Raw genomic sequence first — 20,680 nt, 5'->3', positions numbered from 1 at the left:
TTGGACTACTTTGTTGAATGGGTGAAAGGATGACTCCTTTCCTAGTTTCCTAAGAGACTAGTTTCCATCTTGAAGGAGGCCATGTTGTTTCTCACCACCAGCCATCCTGGTTGAGATAGGATAGATAACTTCTCTATCCCCCTCACATTTCTCTTCTTTGTTGTTCCCTCTCTATTTATAAATACTTATAAATAAATTTCTGACTCGATATATAATAAATATTGGCAGCCATATAATTTCATTAAATTATTGTCCAACCACTAATTTTCACCTTTACAAGTCAGAGTATGAATCAGTTAATCCATCAACAAATATTTATTATGCACTTACTATATTCTAGGCAATGTAGTAAACAACAAGGCTAAAAAAAATTATAAATAATCTCTGCCCTCAATGAGCTCATATTTTATTGCTAGGGAAGACAATGTAAATATGTACAGGTATTGCAACAGATTTAAGTACATACAAGAAAATACATATGAGGTACATATAGAGCAGAGGAGAGATACCATTTTATTTATTTGTTTGTTTGTTTTGTTTTTATTTTTTTATTTATTTAATTAGTCAATTTAGAACATTATTCCTTGGTTACAAGAATCATATTCTTCCCCCCCCCCTCCTTCCCATAGCTGACATGCAATTCCACTGGGTTTTACATGTGTCCTCGATCAGAACCTATTTCCATGTTGTTGATGTTTGTACTAGGGTCATCATTTAGAGTCTACATCTCCCCAATCATATCCCCTTCGACCCATGTAATCAAGCAGTTGTTTTTCTTCTGTATTTCTACTCCCACAGTTTTTCCTCTGAATGTGGATAGTGTTCTTTCTTGTAAATCCCTCCGAATTGTTCAGGATCACTGCATTGCCACCAATGGAGAAGTCCTTTACATTCGATTGTACCACAATGTATCAGTCTCTGTGTATAATGTTCTCCTGGTTCTGCTCCTCTCACTCTGTATCAATTCCTGGAGGTTATTCCAGTTCACATGGAATTCCTCCAGTTCATTATTCCTTTGCGCAAAATAGTATTCTATCACTAACATATACCACAATTTGTTTAGCCATTCCCCAATTGGAGGGCATCCCCTCACTTTCCAATTTTTTGCTCCCACAAAGAGTGCAGCTATGAATATTCTTGTACAGGTCTTTTTCCTTATTATCTCTTTGGGGCACAAACCCAGCAGTGCTATAACTGGATCAAAGGGCAGACAGTCTTTTAGCACCCTTTGGGCATAGTTCCAAATTGCCCTCTAGAATGGCTGGATCAATTCATAGCTCCACCAGCAATGCATTAATGTCCCAACTTTGCCACTTCCCCTCCAGCATTTATTACTTTCCTTTGCTGTCATGTTAGCCAGTCTTCTAGGTGTGAGGTGATACCTCAGAGTTGTTTTGATTTGAATCTCTCTGATTATAAGAGATTTAGAACACTTTTTCATGTGCTTATTAATAGTTTTGATTTCTTGAACTAAAAATTGCCTATTCATGTTCCTTGCCCATTTATCAATTACAGAATGGCTTATTTTTTTTTGTATAATTGATTTAGCTCTTTATAAATTTGAGTAATTGGACCTTTGTCAGAGGTTTTTGCTATAAGGATTTTTCCCCAATTTGTTGCTTCCCTTCTAATTTTGATTGCATTGGTTTTGTTTGTACAAAACCTTTTTAATTTAATGTAATCAAAATTATTTATTACACATTTTGTGATTTTTTTCTAACTCTTGCTTGGTTTTTAAATATTTCCTTTCCCAAAAATCTGACATGTATACTATTCTGTGTTCATCTAATTTACTTATAGTTTCCTTCTTTATATTCAAGTCATTCACCCATTCTGAATTTATCTTGGTGTAGGGTGTGAGATGTTGATCCAAACCCAATCTCTCCCATACTGCCTTCCAATTTGCCCAGCAGCTTTTTATCAAATAGTGGATTTTTGTCCCAAAAGCTGGAATATTTGGGCTTATCATAGACTATCTTGCTGAGGTAACTTACCCCAAGTCTATTCCACTGATCCTCTTTTTGAGATACCATTTTAGAGGGAAAGGTTCTTCCACTTGAGAATGTTCCAACAACCCTTGATCTCAACATACTTAAATGTAAAATGAATGGGGTGGTACTTCTTGACAGGAGATGGATTCAAGATGCTGAATGAGACATACATTTTTGACATGACCAAAGTGGGAATTTGTTTTGCTTAACTATGCATATTTGTTACCAGGGTTTTCTTTTTTGTTGTTGTTGCTCAATTTGGAGAGGGGGAAAATGGAAAAAGAAAATAAATGCTTGTTAAATTTTAAGAAATCAATTTTATTTTTTTAAATGTAATTATACTTGATGACCTTTCCAGAACCAAATCTATGATTCTATAAACATGCTCTATGTGTGTGTGTGTGTGTGTGTGTGTGTGTGTGTGTGTGTGTGTGTGAGAGAGAGAGAGAGAGAGAGAGAGAGAGAGAGAGAGAGAGAGAGAGAGAGAGAGAAACTTTTGTCACTTCCAACCTGAGAACACAGGGTCTCACTGCTGAAGGGATCTCAGAGATAGAAGAGTTCCAACTGCTTTGGCAGAGCTTGGCAGAGAGTCTGCTTCTCCACTAGGTGATATAAACTAATTGCCACTCACTGCAGAGCAACTAAAGAAATTTAATACCATTTTAAGGAGCTAAAAGTTTATTCTGCAAATGGTGGAGCACCAGTGAATTTTTTTTAATAGAGGGGAAATGATATAATTAAAGCAACACTTGAAGTAGGTTAACAATTAGGAAGATGAATTGGAGGGCAGAGAACAGAAGATAAAAGACCAGTTAGAAGGCTATTGAAATACTCCAGGAAGAGTAATTAGGAAATGAATTAAGGTAGTAGAACCAGGGTTAGAAAAATAACTTGCCTCTCCCACTGACAGCTCTTCAAATTCTTTATGACAGCTACCATATTCCCTCTGACCTTTCTCTTCTCCAGGAGAATGATGCCCAGTTCTTTCAGCTTCATATGAAATAGATTCAAGGTCTTTCACCAACCTACTTAGTGTTCTCTGGACACTTTCCAGTTTATCAGTGAAAAGGGTGGGGGAGAGACATTTCTTAATAACTAATAGATTTTAATGACCAATTGAATATGACCGGGAAAGAAGGTAGGAAAATTAAAGATGAGAGGATGATTCTGATACTATTAAGAGAGAGAAAAGGTCTTCCCAGCAGAGCCAAGCATACTTGACCCATCCTTTATTAATAGATTATGTTCCTCTATTAATAAATGATATTATACTCAAGGGAAAGATAAAGGAAAGTGTTGGGTTTTAGTTTGGGGAGGCTGGGGAGAAGGGAAAGGAAAATAGGTTCAATTTGGATTTGATGGATTGTAGTAGCTGATCACACATGGCAAAGGAAGTATTTTCAAAGGACTAATGCAACTAACAAATACAAGATGATTCAAAAGATGAACTGAAGGCAAAAAATCCACCAATAGGAATTATTACAGGAATCTGAGTTTGAAGGTGATGGAGAATGGTCCTAGTAAAGAGAATAGTGAGAAAAAGATAAATCTGAGAACTCTGGAGAAGGTATATTTAGAGATATGGATGACAGACTAGACATAGAATAATGGGAAGGGTCTTAAGGTCTATTTAGGTCCCAATGGAAAGCCATTTATGTCTACTGATCATAGTGCTGTACCCACACCAAAATGCTTCCTGCTGACAATGCCCAACTCTGCCCAGTTCGTGCTCTCTCTCTCTCAACTGGGACACCTGGTCCAGGAAATGCATAGTTTAGCAACCATACATAACTCCTGGTTCTGCCCTCTGGCCTGTTTCTCCTGCTCTTGACTAAGTACCCATCAAAAATTCAGTGACAATTCTCATGTCCTCTTTGAGTCTTTTCTTTTCTAAGTTAAATATACTGAGTTCCTTCAACAAATCCTGATTTTGCATGGTCAAGACCTTTCACCTTCATGCTTGCCCTCCTCTGGACACTTTCCAGCTCATCAATGTCCTTATTAAAATATGTCAACTAATTCTACAGATGAAGTCTGACAAGAGTGGATTGCAACAGGATTATGACTTCCTTATTCTTAAAACTATTCCTTTATTAATTGAGCCCAGGATTGATTACATTAGATTTTTTTTTTTTGGCTTCCATATCACACTGCTGACTCACATTGAACTGGAAGTCCACTAAAACCCTCAGAAATTTTTCAGAAAACTCTTGTCTAATTGGCAAACATTACTTCTCCCATCTTGTTCTTAAGCACAAAAAAAAACAAAACAAAACCTCCCAAGTATAAAGCTTTAGATTTATTCCTACTGAATTTCATCTAATTAGATTTAGCTCAATGCTATAATCTATCAAGGTCCTTTTGAATCATCCTGAGTGGTAATTCTCCCTCCCCATTTTCTGTCATATGCAAATATCATGAGCTTATCATGTATCCAAGTAATTGGCAAAATTATTGAAAAGCACAGGACCAAACATAGACCCATGTGATACCTCAGTAGAGACCTCCTACCAACTACATCAATGACACTGAACTGTTAACAATTACTTATTTTTCTGACTGCACAACCAATTCTAAATTCATCTAATTGTATTATCATCTAATCCATACCTCTCCCTATTTAATATGAGAGAATTCATCTAAGTATTGACAAAATAAGAGTAAACTTTATCTATCACAAAGCCCTCAACTATTAGCTTATTAATCCTTTCCAAAAAAAGAAATGAGGCAGAATGGCTGGGTTCTTTGAAATTATAATTTGCCTTTCTAGATGTTCACCAACCATCTCTTGCATGAGTTGTCCTAGAATATTCCCAGAAATTAAAGTCAAAGTCACTGAACTAACCTTTACAGATTTTTCCTTTTCTTCAAAAATTCAGACAAATTTATCCTTTCCCAATATTATGGTACCTCCCCATTTTCCATGTTCTTTCCAATATCACTGACAATAATCATATCTATCAATTATTTTAGACTCCAGGTTTTGGAAGATGTTACTTGAAATCATCAGGGCAGCTAGATGTTCTCTTATTTCTCTATTGTTATCTTGAGTTTCAAGCTCCTTGTTTGTTCAGCCATTTCAAATACAAAGGTCATTGTCTTTGGCAGAGAAAAGAGAAGGCAAATAAGAAATAAGTAGATTTGTTTTCTTTCTGTAGTCAGTTATCATTATCCTAACCCCCACAAAATATTCCTGTCCATTTTTTGGTACTCCTTTTCTGCCAATATTACTTAAAAAACAAAACTATTTTTGTTGTGCTTTGATTCCCTTTTCATTCCATTCATTCTGAATTATCATTCCTGACATTGTCATTATAGAACCATGCGGTCCTTTTATATTAATTCATTATCACTTGACTTTGCTTCCATCTTTGGCACATTATTTTCTTATCTAAGTTGCTAAATGAGTTTCTGGTGTATTCACCTTGGTCCCTACAGACAAATCCCATCTTTGCTCCTTCCTGGTATCCCCTTTGTGTTTTCAGAATTTCATTCTTGAGTAAATCCCATCTGTCTTGAACCAATCCATTCAATTTAATGGTTATTATACTTATGGCAGCCTTTCTGCACAGAACAGAATAATTTCTACTTTTCAGCTGTAAAACAGTGATAATGATAATCTTTCACTAGCTAGCATGCCAGCTTGGTGGCATGAAGCTGCATTACAAGCTTTAAGGAATCTGGACAATGGACCAAAGGGATATCCTTGAGGTTCTTATCACCTTAGAGTTTTAATAAATGACTGAAAGTTGAGAAACCATGAGAAAAGACACCCAAAGAATCTGAGACTCAGGATCCTTACACCAATCTCAGAATACATAATACTTCCCTTGCTGATATTTCAAACTTCATGGTGGAGTTACATAAAACAAGTAGTCCATCACCAAGGAGAAATCCTTGAGTAGGTGTTCTAAATAAGTGGGTAAAGAAAGTCACTCTGTTAAAGGTCTCCACCCCCTTCAACCTTGCCCCCCTTACCAATACACATTCATCACCGAAAAGGGAAATATTTACAAAAGTTAGTTTAGTTATGTTTAAATATTATGTTTAGCTGTCTGGAGACCATGTTCTCAAGATTTATATAAGAAATCAAGGATTAAACTTCATAACAATTAGAAAACCGCACTGCTCAAAATCAAAGACTTAGTTAGCGGACATTAAAATAGTTTTACCGTTGGTGCTAAGCTACAGTGACTCCATCACTTCCCAACACCTGGAGCTCAAACCTTCTGAACTTTCATGTAAACAAAATGGGAAACTCCAAGGGCTCCAGGGGTAACAAGGTACCACCTCAGGCCTTGGCCTTTTGGGTGAAAAATGTGGAAAATGCCTGAGGACGCTTTGAAGCAGCCTTGAGAGAAGCAAAAGCAGGGAAAAGCCTCTTTACTGGGGTAAGTTTGTTTAGGAGAAAGTAAGCAAGTTGTCAGGGTAAAAGTTGACAATGTTGATTCCAACAGTTTGAACCGGGAATAAACATCCAAGGGGATTATGTTACTGAAAATTGGGAAAGACTCCATTGAAGCCAATAGACCATGCTTGCGTTTTCAAAGATAATGTGTCCTTTAGCCACATTCAAGGATAACAGGGTGAGGATTAGGATTACTTACCCTCAACTCCCTTCTGTAACATACTCAAGGATTTGGAGCTTTGAATTTTGCCCTTCATTCAGGCAAAAATATTAAAGTCAGACCAGGCTTGGAAGTAAAAAGTCAGATTGTTCTTGGTGATCATGGTATCTTGACGATACCAATCAGTTTGTTGCTTTTCTGATGTAGCCCATTGGAGACTAGCAAAAATATGCACCCTCTATAAAACATTTACACGTGATATGACAGAAAGAATTCAGAGAGCCACAGGTACCCTCATCAGGCAACCATTTGCATCCACCAAACTATTATTTATGTTCCCAACACTTTTCTTGGAGAAAGAGGTTTTGTCAACTTCTTTAACCCTCTAACTCCATTCCCTGGATACCTTTGGGTCCAGCTTTCATTTCATCTTTCTGGTTTTTCTTCCAGGTTGAAAATGAAAGACATGGAAGACTTCTGAGCTTTTTAAAAATGGAAAACAATTTGTTTCTCACGTGGAAATTTTTGGAGAAATGTCAGGAACCCTATAATGAGAGCTAAAACTTTTTTTCCCATTTGCGTTTGGAGTGTAAAAAAAAATGTAAATTGTTCATGGCTTGGCCAACATTCCACCTTTTTTTTAACCTCTATAAACAAGGTAAACACATACTCTGAGTCTGTTAGGTTTTATTTGGGTCAATAAAAGTCAGGCCTGCCTTGTTTCCCTCAAGTAAAATAGGATGATTCTTATAACTTGCTTCCATCTAAAATACTTAACCATTCTTGAAAATTCTCCCATCATTTTATGCTCTCATAGCACTGCACACACCTTTCAATTTCATCCTGCCTTTGTACCTTCTACCAACAAAGTTCCTCAGCTGCCCTAGAAATATTGCTACATTTCATTCTAACTCAAGAATCTTTTTCTCTTAGAATCTCCAACAATCTTTAATTTTCCTACTAGAATTCATATAAGGACACAAGGGAGTAAAACCCATTCTCAACGCCTGTGGACTCCATTAGAAAAGATCAGATTCCCCAGGGAATTCAAACTCCACCAGGAATAAAACATTTTCAATTCTGCCCACAAGTCATTTTCACTTATGGCTCCTTTTTAGATTTATTAGATTTACAAAAAGGTGAAAATAGCCACTTCTTTATAAGAGACTAAATTTAGTCCTTCTTTCAAATACACACATATATTTAGCAAGTAATATTTTTGCAAACCTCCATTAGCTTCTCATCGATTCTGACATTTGGAAATACACATATAGAATGGTCTACAATCGTAGGTCAAAAATGTACATGCAGACCACATGAAATATTTGTCATAGGAAAATAAAAGTCATTGTAACTAAATAAAGGATAGAATTGGCAAAGAATCAGCAGGGTACCACTCCGGTGGACCCAACACATCAAACTACTAATTGGCAAATGTCAGAAACTTGTAGTGGTGGGGTCAGCTGACCTTAGTAGCCTTACCTGTTAATATGAGATTACTGTATGTATTGGAGAATTGCTCCTTGAGGAGAACCAAGTGCATCTGAGCAGCCTTCTCCCTCTGAAGCTCCAACATTACATCAGGGTGCTGGGCAATCTTGCAGCCCTTTTGCTTATCCAAGGCAACATCGCTCCGAACAATGTCTACAGGGAAAAAAAGAGAAGGCAGGAGACAAAAATGAAGCCCAATTCTATCAGAAGCAATTCATTTAGTAAACAGAATGAGAGCCCAAAGTCCATAAGGGAGGCAATAACTTCTATAAGCCTTAGGGTGGGGAGAGCTCCAATGTCCCTTCTCCCCACCAAGAACCATATGAAGCCCATATAACACTGTTGTTGCTTCTAACTTTGTTGTGTCTTGCCTTGATCCAAAGATTACTGGAGATGGAATACTATGAGTTTCAAAAGCTTAGGACAACAACAGGTCTAAGAACTGGAGTCCATACCAGAGTTTACCACCAACTAGAAGGAGGTGATTAGTCTATCAACCATGCCACATTTGGAAATGAACTTAGTGGAGGAAATGATTTGTAATCGCCTCTCTAAATCCAAGTCTATTCTCTCCTACTCTCCAAGGGTAGAGGTAGTTGGGAAGAGGAAGGCAGCATATACATTTATATTTCTGTTCTTGGTATGTCTCCCAGAAAATATCCTTACTGGAACAGCAAATTGATGTTCACTGGTTAAATGAAAATGAAAAAGTGCTAATCACCAAGACAATTGATGTTATAGAGAACATTATAACTATATTTTCCAATGATGATACATAAATTTCACCAAATCTCACTGGAGACTTGGAAAGGATTTCAGTAGCCATCTCATCCAAAGCATACATAAAAGAAACCTTTAGCATAGCATATGTGACAAGTGGCCATCTTTCTTGAAGACTTCCAAGTTGGCAAAAATATCTTACTTGTCAAGGTAGTCCATAATTGTTAACAAAATCTTTCTAATATCAAACTTAAATTGGCCTCTTACCAACTTTCATCTATTACACCCAGGCCAAAAGTAACAAGTCTAGTTCTCCAACAAAACAGCCCTTGAAATATTTTGTGACAGATATTGTGCTGTCTTTCAGCTTTCTTTTCTACAGGGTAAAATTGCCTGGTTCCTTCAATTGATCTTTATGTGACAATGGATTCAAAGCCTTTCACCATGCTGGTTGCCCACTTTTGAATAGTCTTCAGCTTTTCATGCCTTAAACTATGGCTCCCACAAGGGGAGAGAGAAATAAAACAATTGACTCCCTATTTCTAGAAGTTAAGTTTTTCTTAATGCAGCTCAAGAGAGCCAGATAGCAAGGAAAAGGACCTACTTGTACAAAAATATTTTTAGCTGTTCTTTTTGTAGTAGCAAAGAATTGGAACTTGAAGGGATATCCAACTGGGAAATAGCTGAACAAATTGTGGCATATGATGGTGATAGAATACTATTGTGCTATAAGAAATGATGAACAAGATGATTTCAGAAAGAACTAGAAAGACCTATATAAACTGATGCAGAGTGAAATGAGCAGAACAAAGAGAACATCGTATAAAAAAATAGCACTATTATGGAATGATACTGTGAGACTGTGAGAGATTTAGCTACTCTCAGCAATACAAAGATCCAAGACAATTCTGAGGGACGTTTGACAAAGAATGCTATCCACCTCCAGAGAAAGAACTGTTGGAGTCTGAATGCAGATGAAAGCATTCAATGTTCCCTTGTTTATTTAGGGTTTTTATTTTATATGATTATTCACTTATAAGAATGAACAGTATGAAAATGTGTTTTGCATGATAATAACCCAGATTGAATTGCTTACTAGCTCCAGGAGGGGAGCGGAAAGAGAGGAAGGGAGGCAATTTGTATCATATAACTTCAGAAAATTTATGTGGAAATTTGTAATTACCTGTAACTGGTAAAAAAAAAAGTTTAAGATGGCTAAATATTTAGATTCAGAGATAGATAGATAAATATAGATAGAAATATGGACAGAGATGTAAATAGAGAGATAGAGAGATAGATATAAATATAGAGATAGGAAGATAGATATTTGGAGGGGAGGGGTTGTTACATCATGGTGTTGACTTATATTGAACATGCCATCTACCAAAATCCCCAAATCTTTTTTGGAATTGTCATCTATCTTGAACTTGAGAGGTTGATTTTTTTGCATGTAAACATAAGACCTTACATTCATTCCTAAAGAATTTCATCATGCTCAGTGCTATAGCCTATCAAGATGTTTTCAGATACTGCTATCCCTTTAGCTTTCTACCATCTCATTTGAAAATCTGATGAATATACTATCTCTGCCTTTATTTAAGCTATTCAATAACACAAGGGTATGCACAGACCCAGAGGGGAAGCCCACTGGGAATCTCTGCCTCACTGACATTGACAGTTTAATCAGATCTGAACAGAATTCGAAATCTAAAGGGTTCACCAACCCGCTGTCATTTTTGGTAAACATCTCTGACCGTTTCCAATCTTCTCCTTAAGATTTTATTTGCTTTTCTCTCAGTCACTTCATTTAGGTTTCTTGCTCCTCAAATCACTTGCATGGTTTACTCAATTCACAGAGACATATTGCTTCATCGCGTTTGTTGTTCGACATGGAAAATTCATTGTCTGAGTACATGTACTACAGACGTCATGTCTCCAACCTTCTGCTGTCTGTACTGGTTGAGAACTACAGCATGTCTGATTCACGACATTAGACCTATGTTAAAAAAAACCCTTGCCTCAGCTGTCCTGTGGGTTGTCTCCATCGAGTCTCCCCTACTCTTTTCCAGGTGCCTCCATGGTGAAGCTGTCTTCAAACTGATTCCATTTTACTCTTCCAATACAGAGGTCATCTGCGGGTCACTGATGAGAGTCAGAGAAGGACTGGAGTCACTTTGCAAATCCGCCTCTTTCACAATTATTTTCCCATTAGGGGCAGGCCGCATCTTATGCTTCAGTTTAATTTCACTCGAAGCAGATGTACAATGCAGAACTGTAAAAAATAGCCTCTTCTATAAAGAAACGCCCAGCTAGGATGCTTCCCATCAAGCAGGGGACCTTTTGTACCCAAAAGTTATTGTCTTTTAAGTACTTATTTTTGCAACAAAAAAAAAAACAAGGAATTCAGCTGATTCATGTGGGAACAAATGATAGAGCTGGAAAAAAATCTGGAATGTATCTCTAGTGACTTTGAAGTTCTGGGTAGAAAACTGAAGAGCTTGGGGACACAGGTGGTATTTTCATCTCTTCCTCCTGTTGACAATCCTGGCTTTGGAAGAGAAAGGAGGTTATAGGAAGTGAATGGCTAACTGTGGATGGTATTTAGCAAGGAAATGGTTTCCTAGATCATTGCCTACAATACTAAAAAGGCAGGCTCCTACTCAGAGTCCAAGGTTGGAAAGAATTTATTTCCCCAGAGACTTAGTGTGATCAAGTGGGCACTCAGTTGAATTCCAAGGGAATGGAGGAAAAGAAACTGAATCCCAGAACCAATGATTCTAGAAGATAACATGTATCACCCAGAAAAAATAGCAGAGTGGAGGTATTCAAGAATTGTTGGGATGACATAATAAGGAAGCTGGTTGAAAATATCACCTCAGATGTCCATTTTATTATTTGGACTTGAGATTTTGTTATTGATATGGGGAACTTCTGATGAAGAAACTCCTTTAATTAGTACAGATCAAGAACTGTTGTCAATTATAATCTTAGACATTTGCCATGGGCTTTGAAAGGATATGTGACTTATCCAGTGTGTCAAGGGCAGGATTTGAACCCAGGTTTTCCTAACTCTAAGGCCATCTTCCCATCCAGCATACCATGGTGCCTCACCAGATGTGTGTATGCCAAGGCATGAGTTATTGTTGTCGTTCAATCATTTCCAACTCTTTGTGACCCCATTTGGAGTTTTCTTGGCAGAGATATTAGTGGTTTGGCATTTTCTTCTCCAGATCATTTTATAGATGAGGAACTGAGGCAAACAGGGTTAAATGATCTGCCCAGAGTCACACAGATAGTAAACATCTGAGGCTGGATTTGAACCCAGGAAGATAAGTTTTCCTGATTTCCAGCTCAGTGCTCTATCCACTGTGCCACCTAGCTGCCCCCTGCACCATTTGAAAACAAAGACAGTTTAAAAAAAAATCACTGACACCTGATAGTACCAAATTCATGACTGCTACAAATCAACTGAAGAGTTTATTTTGTTCAAAAGAAATAAATTTAATATGAAAGGAAAAACATTTATATATATATATATGTATATATATATATATATGCATACAAAAAAACTTCAACAGAAACTGTGATAAATACGGGACAATGCAAGACAAGAAAAAATGAAGAACAGTAGGGGGAAATTTTGATGTATGTGTGTGTATGTGTGAAGAAATCTATGAATCCAAGTGCAAAAGCATGGGTAAGAGTATATGGGTAAACTGCTGATTTAAACCCTAAAGAGATCATAGGGGAAAAGACTTGTTCAAGAATATTCATAGCTGCACTCTTTGTGGTGGCAAAAAAAATTAGAAAATGAAGGGATGCCCTCCAATTGGGGAATGGCTGAACAAACTGTGGTATCTGTTGGTGATGGAATACTATTGTGCTCAAAGGAATAATAAACTGGAGGAATTTCATGGGGACTGGAACAACCTCCAGGAATTGACGCAGAGTGAGAGGAGCAGAACCAGGAGAACATTGTACACAGAGACTGATACACTGTGGTACAATCGAAAGTAATGGACTTCTCTACTAGCAGCAATGCAATGATCCTGGACAATTCTGAGGAATTTATAAGAAAGATGCTCTCCACATCCAGAGAAAGAACTGTGGGAGTAGAAACACAGAAGAAAAACAACTGCTTGATCACATGGTTCAATGGGGATATGATTGGGGATGTAGATGCTAAACGATCACCCTAGTGCAAATATCAATAATATGGACATAGGTCTTGATCAATGATACATGTAAAACCCAGTGGAAATGCATATCAGCTACAGGGAGGGTGGGGAGGAGGGTAGGAAAAGAACATGAATCATGTAACCATGGGAAAATATTCTAAATTAATTAATTAAACAAAATTTTTCATTTAAAAAAAGAGTTATATGGGTAAGAATAAAAAGAGAAACTGGAATGATATTGTTCTGAGAGGAGATTATAAACCACCTTGTCAGATAAGAAATATGGAAGACCATTTCCTAGTACACAAAACTTGAATTAATTTAATAAAAAAAATAATTATTTTTTGTTCACTCATTTTTCAGTCCTATCTGACTCTCCATGACCTTATCTGGGGTTTTCTTGGCAAAGATACTAAAGTAGCTTGGCATTTCTTTCTCCAGCTCATTTTACAGATATTCAATGACTTGTCCAGAGTAAGAGTGTGAGGTTGGATTTGAACTCAGGAAGATGATTCTTCCTGACTTTAGGCCCAGTACTCTATTCATAGCACCACTTCCCGGGCCATGAAGACTAGCTAAGGCATTTATAAGGACTTCAGCTACCCTGACATTTGAAGAGAGTGTTTACTTTGCTGAAAGAACATCCTCATTGGAATCTCCTCTTCAAATTTCTTATAGCATCTTGCCTGGATCTCTCCTCTAACTTTGACACTCTTCTTAGTATTAGAGTTCATCATGTACTTGTCTTTCACTTAATTAGATTTTAAATTCCTTGAACTTCAGACTTGTGTGCTCTCTCTTTTTGTATCCTTAGCCCCTAACACAGTACTTGGCATATATAGACACGTAATGAATATTTGTTGAAACGAATTGTTTTAGACAAAGTTTTGCTTCTCAGGCGATTGAGGAATCAATAGATTTAATTACAAGATTTAATTCTTATCAATGCGGAAGAACTAGTCTATCACAAGTGAGTCCTGGTACTGAAACCTTGAGAGGAAACATCCTTGAGTTCAAAATATCAAAGAAAGGGAGCACTGAGCCAAGCCTAGATTTTGGAAAAGGTTTCAAAATGATTCCAGAAAAAGTTGGTACTATTTCATCCCAAAGGCATGGAAAGTTCCTAGGGAGAGCTGAACTGTGATGCGAAAACCACTAAATTTGGGATCAACCCAGGATCAACTCTTGGATCTGCTGCTTATGACTTGTGAGACCCAGGACTGTCACTTAACTCCTCTGAACCTTAGTTTTTGTATCTGTAAAATAGGGGTATTGAGCAAGAGGATCTCTAAGCTCCCTTCTCCTTCTAAATGCTGTAATATTCTGACATGACAATTATAAACAGCCCTAATGTGGAAGAATGATAGGGGAGAATTAGATAATAGTCAACAACAATGTGGCTACACAGAGAGCTCTCTGATGAGTCCAGATTTCAAAAGAATATTCAAGGATAGAAGGAAACAGGGGTATGGTAAAGGCAGGCTGAGAGCTGATTGTAAAATATTCAGTCTAAACACTCATAACTTAGAAATCAGCAAACACTACAAATTTACACTTGTATTGTTTTCTTGATTGCCAAGATTTAAGCAAGTGATGAAAGAAAAGGGTTCATCATGAAAATTAATGGCAAAAGTGTATCACAATTTCCCTCCCAAAGCATTGGTTGTTACATACTTATCAGCACATTCCTAGAAAGAGACAAGAACAAATTCAAAAGAATAATCATAAACAAACCTGTATAAATATTATCTTGAGTGTTAAAACCTCAAATGAGCTCTAGCACATGAAAAATGTAAAAAATAACAAAATGGGCTTTCTGAGCTAGTTTAGACAAAGAAGCGAAACCCCAAAGAAATCAAGCTGGGAGAAGATTGTAACAATAACAATAATAACTAACATTTATACAGCATTCACTATGGGCCAAGCACCGTGCTAAGTACTTTACAATTATTATCTGACTAGATCCTTAGAACAACCCTGAGAGGTGGTTCTGTTATTATGTAGGATGTGTTCAGAGGTGCCACTAAGGAGAAACGATTCTGTCTTGGCCACAAAAGCCACAAAAATCTACAGGACAGACAGAGTGAAGAGGAAATTGTCGCCTGAGGCAAGTGGTTTATTGTAAAGGAAAAAGGTGATAGCAAGACAGTACCTGGACCCTGGAACAAGGTTCACAGAAAACTAGCAGACTTGTGATCACAGAGATACCCTCAACATTCTCTGAGAAATCAAGGAGAAGGAAAAGTGTACCAGACTGCTGGAGGAAAACAAACATCCCTAATTTTCGAAAACAGAAAAGGGTGAACCCTGAGAATTGCCTAGTGATAAATTTAGCAAAAAGGTAGTGAGGTTTATGTGACAGATGATTTGTGGGCATTTAGGAAATGATGAGTAAGCCTCAGCATGGATTCACAAAGACAAGTCAGGCCAGAATAACCTCATTTCCTTTTCTGATGGGCTGTCACAGTTGATAGAACAACTATATCTAAAAAATGCTGATGAATGTCTCAATGTCATACGGGAGGCAGGTCTTTAATGAAGCACCCTCCGGTTCTATCTTCCACCTGTGCTAATCATCTTTTTTTATTAAGACCTTGATTAAGATGTAGGAATCACAGCCATTACTGGCAATGTTTGTGCCTGGAGTAAAGAGATAACACAGGTCCTGGAGATCTCAGAATATGCCTTGTTGGTTGAGGGGGGCAGAAGCTCTGACACCCTAGGAGGGCAGGGCCAGGGAGGTACCTGTCTGCCCAGTGTAGGGTAGGAAAGAGAGGAAGCTGTGCCACTTGGTACCATTCTTTTAAAAAAAAAAAACAATCACTCTTTCTAACAAGATGCTAAATTGTTTTAAGTCCTCTAAATTTTGGAACCCTTAACAAAGCCCCAGTCACTTCACCTTAGTTATGGCTCTGATAGAAACACAGAATCATAAATCTAGAGCTGAAAGGGAACTACCCAGAAATTTCAGGGTAAAAGATATCTTTACAGTTCTGCCTTCCAGACTTGGCTACCAGAGTCCTTCCTTTCCCTCTGTAACATCATCAATTACAGGTTCAAAAACCAACAATGATTAATCTCAGATCACAGAGTTAGAGTTGGAGTGGACCTTATCTTGCCCAGGTTTCCTCATCTTAAAAATAAGAAAAACTGAGGCCCAAGGAGGTTTGCTGATAGTTCCACAACAATTGTGCCAAGATTTGAACCAAAGTCTTCTGACTCCAATTCAGCACTCTCTCCACTACACCAAGAAAAAACAATAGAAAAAATGAACAAGTATCTACTCACTGCTTATTTTGTGCCCAGATATGCCATCAACTTCTCAGTCTCTAATGATGATCCCTGCCCTCTATTTAAAAATACCCAGGGCCTTCCCTAACTTAAAAAAAAAGTGATCTTGTTCCATTTTGCCATCCAACTGCCATACCTTCTCTTTGGAGAAAATTCTGAGATGTATGCAATAAATCTTTGGGTTTATATTTCCCTTCCTCCCCTTCATAGTTTATATTCTCCTCCATCTCCCCCACCCATTTAACCAAGTTCATTTATTCATTAAATATTAATCATCCACTGTGTACATACCACTGTGCTAGGTGGGGAGAGTGATATAAAGTTTAGATAAATTGAAATCTTCTTGATCCCTGCACTTATGAAAGGCAAAGGTGGACCTAGGTAAGGCATGGAAAAGAGGGAGCCTAGAGTCAAATTTCTTGGTGCTCTGGAAGACTTGGAATGCAGAATCTTCTGTTTTCATATTACTTTCTCCTTTGAGTGACTGACTTAGCTGCTAAAGATTCCTAAGATGGAAGCTCAGCAGGCATCACTGAGAACAAAAGATAGACATGATTATTTGGCTGATTCAAAATACAATTGTCACGTGATGTGGATGACAAAGGAACATCAGCATGGGACAGTAGCAAGATTGGTCGAAGGTCCTGGATCCAAATTCCTACTTTGACATTTACTAGCTGTTTGATCTTGGATGAGTCATTGAACTGGTCTGATCCTCAATTCCTCACCTGTAAAATGGAGGCATAACACTAGATGACCTTGAAGATCCTTTCCAACTATAGACCTGGCCACAAAACAGAATATCTGTAACCGGAAACATATAAACATACTCTGTGTAGGTACAGACTTTATACATTAAAATTTTGTATCGTTAATTCTTTTCTGTTGTTCACACTTTAGAAAGTCGTATGATTTTTTATCTTTTTATTTCTTTGTGCCCCCAATGCTAGCACATTAAAAGCTTAATAAATGTTTGCTGAAATGTACAATGATCAACTATGAATGGCATTGTTATTCTCTCTCAGCAGTGTGATGATCCAAGACAATTCCAAAGGACTCAAGATGAAAAATACTATCTACCTCCAGAGAAGGTACTTAAGGTATCTGAATGCAGATCAAAGCATACTATTTTTCACTTTACTTTGGCTTTTGTTTGATATGTTGTCTTTCACAATATGACCAACATGGAGGTAGGTTTTGCGTGATCACATAAGTATAGCCTAGATCAAACTGCTTACCATCTCAGAGAGTGGGATAGGAAAAGCAGGGAGAGAGGGAAAGAATTCAGAACTCAAAATTCTAGAAAGTGGATATTTAAAACTTCCTATATATAATTGGATAAAATATAAACTATTATATCAATTTTTAAATGTTTGCTGATCAATGGACATCACATTTGCCTGTAATTTCCCTCGAGTGAACCTTTCATTGTAAGAAAAAAAAGTTCAGTAAAACCAGTCACATTCCACATCTGTAGATACACACACACACACACACACACACACACACACACACACCAAGAGGAAGAAGACATTTTTCTTCATCCCTTCTCTATGGTCAATGTTAATCATTACATTCAATCAGAGTTGTGGGCAGCTAGGTGGTTCAGTGGATAGAAAGCCAGGCCAGGAAATAAGTCCAGGATTTAAATATGGCCTCAGACACTTCCCAGCTATGTGACCCTGGGCAAGTCAGTTAACTCCCATTGACCAACCCTTACTTCTCTTCTACCATGGAATCAATACATGATATTAATTCTAAGACAGAAGGTAAGGGTTTAAAAAAAAAACTGTAATGAGTTTTGTTTTCCCCTCCCCAATTTACTTATTGCAGTTACTGAGTGAAGAGGAAACTGGGTACAGTGGAAAGAGCTGGAAAATCTGGGTTCAAGTCCTACCCCCAACCCATAGTAGTGATATGTGACCATAAGCAAGTCACTTAACCTCTTGTTGCCTGGCACAATAGAGAGAGCACTAGATTTGAAATCTAAGAAACTGGGTTCAAATTGCAGTTTTTCCCATTACTATCTGGACAGACTTGAAGAAAGAATTTGGCTTCTCTTTGACATCAGTTTCTTTATTCTTAAAATAAAGGACATGGATTAGATGATCTCTAAGGTCCCTTTCAGGACTAAATTTATGACCCAACTCCTTGCAACCTCCCAAATCTTCAACCATTCATTTCCTCCCTTGCTGGATTCTTCTTCATGGGCCCCTCAGTTTCTGTACTGCACCCACTCTTCTTCCTATCATCTCTCTGAACACTTCCTCTTATGTTTACAGGACTTCAGCCACCAGACATTTACAGATAATTCTCTTTCTTTATTTCTAAGTCTAACTTATGTAAGTAGCACTAGATTTTGGAGTCAGAAGACCTGGGTTCAAAACCTAGCTATATATATATATATATATATATATATATGTTTCAGCTCTATATAAAGATATATATGTGTGTGTATATATATATATATATATATATAAACACATACACATATATATTCACTATCTGTACATTGAACAGGCCCTTTAAACTCTGAGGTCCTCAGTGTTCTCCTCTATAAAATTAGGCGGCTGGACCAGATGGTCTCTACGATCCTTTCCATCTCCAAATCCCATAATCCCATTTCCTGGCTGCACAGTATCTCAACTCAGCTGTCACACTGACATTTTAAAAATAAGATAATCATCACTCATACTAAACTTTCACCTCTGAATCCATTTTTCTCATCCCTGTCACAATCTTGGAGTCATATATACAATTCCTTCAGTTCATCACCAAATCTTGGCAATTCTTCCTGCACAGTAGCTATCAGATTCATCTCTCCCAAAATGTTTCCATAGTTACAGAATGGGTCCCTGACCTCATCGGCTCTGGTTTGAAGCCTAGCAACGGCAACATGCAGTGATGGTTCCAGGTCCTCCATCCTAAGCTTGGATGCTGGAGATCTTTGAATTGACCTCAGACTTTGAAGATTTCAGTCAGCTGTATCCAACAGCCTCGGCAAATGGGGAGGCAGAGGAAGTCCTGGGCACCTGAAGTGATTTTGTATGGGTCTAGGTTCCACTGACAAATTACCACTTTCTAGAGCACTTTGGATACTTCCACAAATGCTTTCCCACCTCCCCACCCATCTTAGTCTGAAGCTAAGAACATTTCTGTTTGCTATGACAGCCATCAAAAGAAAGATTAGGAATTAAATTATTTTGCAGGAAATGGTAGCTATTATGAGTCTCACAATATGGATTTCTATCTGGAAGAGACCCCAGAAAACACCCTTTATATTTCAGATAACATTGACAAGAGAAGAACTATGGATTGGTTTTGAAATGAGAGAAACTCAGTCCAAGTACTGGCTACTTGTGGGACCTTAGGCAAGTCATTTAATCTGTGTGAGGCAAAGTTATCTACCTGCAAAATGATCTACATGACATTGAGTCCTTTAGTTCTAAATCTATGATCCTATCACCTTAATTTTCAGGGATGCCACCACTTCGCTCCCTCTAAGGTTGGGGTTCTTAGCATAAAGTTGTGGAGTTTTGTGTTTTTTTTAACTCTCACATTCTTTAATCAATGCTAATTATCAATTCTAAGGAAGAAAAGCAGTAAGGGCTAGGCAATTGGGGTTAAGTGACTTACCCAGGGTCCTACAGTGGGAAAGCATCTAACGCCAGATCTGAAACCATTAGTTTCCATCTCTAGACCTGGCTCTCGATCTACTGAGCCACCTAGCTGCTTCTATGAAATTGTTTGGGTTTTTTTCCCCAGATCCCTTACTTTCCATCTTAGAATCAATACTGTATATTGGTTCCCAGATAGAAGAGGGCTAGGCAATGGGGATTATGTGACTTGCCCAGGGTCCTACAGCTAGGAAGTGTCTGAGGCCCCATTTTAACCCAGGACCTCCCATCTCTAGGCCTGGCTCTCTATCCATTGAGCCACCTAGATGCCCCTATGAAATTGTCTTTAAAAAATATTTTGAGAAATGTATTTTGAAATAATTGACTTCCATTTAGTCCTTTGATATTTTATGCATTTAGAGATGGGTCCAAGGTTTTCACCAGCTTGACAGAGGGCTTCATAACATGAAAAAGTTAAGAACACCGAAAATGGAAGACGTCTTATTTTCTATTGCCAAATATTTAAAAGTTTTTGAGGTAGTCCCTCGTATATAATTAGAGTTCTTTGCCTATGAATAGGGCAAAGTCATCATCAGGTGGTTTTTACCACAAGAAGGAAGAACAAAGAAAACAACATGTTTTCCCTTTCAGTTATCCTATAAAAAGAAAACTATTTATTTAAATTGTTAGGTTACATTAACATTGTCAAATATTGGCACAAACAGGATGTTTAAGTAATATATACAATCAGAACACAATCTGAGGAAATACAAACACCTTGGTTGTCTCTAGGACTTTTCCCATTAATTTACAGCTGTCATTCA

General features: G+C 37.6%; 1 protein-coding gene across 1 annotated transcript in view; it reads right to left on the bottom strand.

Moving 5' to 3' along the window:
* The window catches only part of HPSE2 (heparanase 2 (inactive)), a 753,270-nt gene that overhangs the window by 645,499 nt on the left and 87,091 nt on the right, over positions 1-20,680 (bottom strand). Inside the window, exon 3 of the mRNA XM_056801127.1 lies at positions 8,042-8,203. Within this exon, the coding sequence (XP_056657105.1) occupies positions 8,042-8,203 (162 nt within the window). The remainder of the gene's footprint in view (positions 1-8,041; positions 8,204-20,680) is intronic.

This window comes from Monodelphis domestica, chromosome 1 (assembly GCF_027887165.1).
Source record: "Monodelphis domestica isolate mMonDom1 chromosome 1, mMonDom1.pri, whole genome shotgun sequence".
NCBI lineage: Eukaryota > Metazoa > Chordata > Mammalia > Didelphimorphia > Didelphidae > Monodelphis > Monodelphis domestica.
Note: the sequence above shows the minus strand (reverse complement) of the source record. Positions and strands in the feature narration are given on the sequence as shown.